The sequence below is a fragment of the Calidris pugnax genome, unplaced genomic scaffold (genome assembly GCF_001431845.1).
Source record: "Calidris pugnax isolate Ruff unplaced genomic scaffold, ASM143184v1 scaffold461, whole genome shotgun sequence".
Lineage (NCBI taxonomy): Eukaryota > Metazoa > Chordata > Aves > Charadriiformes > Scolopacidae > Calidris > Calidris pugnax.
The window spans coordinates 495,401-495,778 of NW_015091201.1; the positions used below are offsets into that span (position 1 = coordinate 495,401).

The window sequence follows — 378 nt, forward strand, 5'->3', positions numbered from 1 at the left end:
GAGGAGGCTCCCGGCTCCCGCCGCCACCCCAAACCCAGCCCCCGCTCCCCCCGGATTTTACACCCGGGGGCACCGACGGGTCCCAAACTTCCCCGGGAAGGAGTTTGGCTGGATGCAAACCCTTATTCCAGGGATGAACCTGGATGCCGAGGTGGGGAACGGGGCGCGGGTGCGTGTGTGTGTGTCCGTCCTCGGGGGGGTGTCCCCGTGGCGGGGTGCGGAGATCCCCGCGGCCGCGCACTTACCACCTTGCCCAGCTCCATGGCGGGGGGCGGCCGGGGCAGGCTGCGGGCTCAGCGCGGGGCGGCGGGGCCCATGGCGGCGGCCTGCGGGGCGGCGGCGCTGGAAGGTTCTGCCGGGCGGCGGCGGCGGCGGCGG

At 75.1% G+C, this 378-nt stretch overlaps 1 protein-coding gene across 1 annotated transcript in view; it reads right to left on the reverse strand.

Moving 5' to 3' along the window:
• The window catches only part of HIP1 (huntingtin interacting protein 1), a 26,752-nt gene extending 26,374 nt beyond the window's left edge, over positions 1-378 (reverse strand). Inside the window, exon 1 of the mRNA XM_014959751.1 lies at positions 246-378. Coding sequence (XP_014815237.1) covers positions 246-263 — 18 coding nt within the window. The 5' untranslated portion in view covers positions 264-378. The remainder of the gene's footprint in view (positions 1-245) is intronic.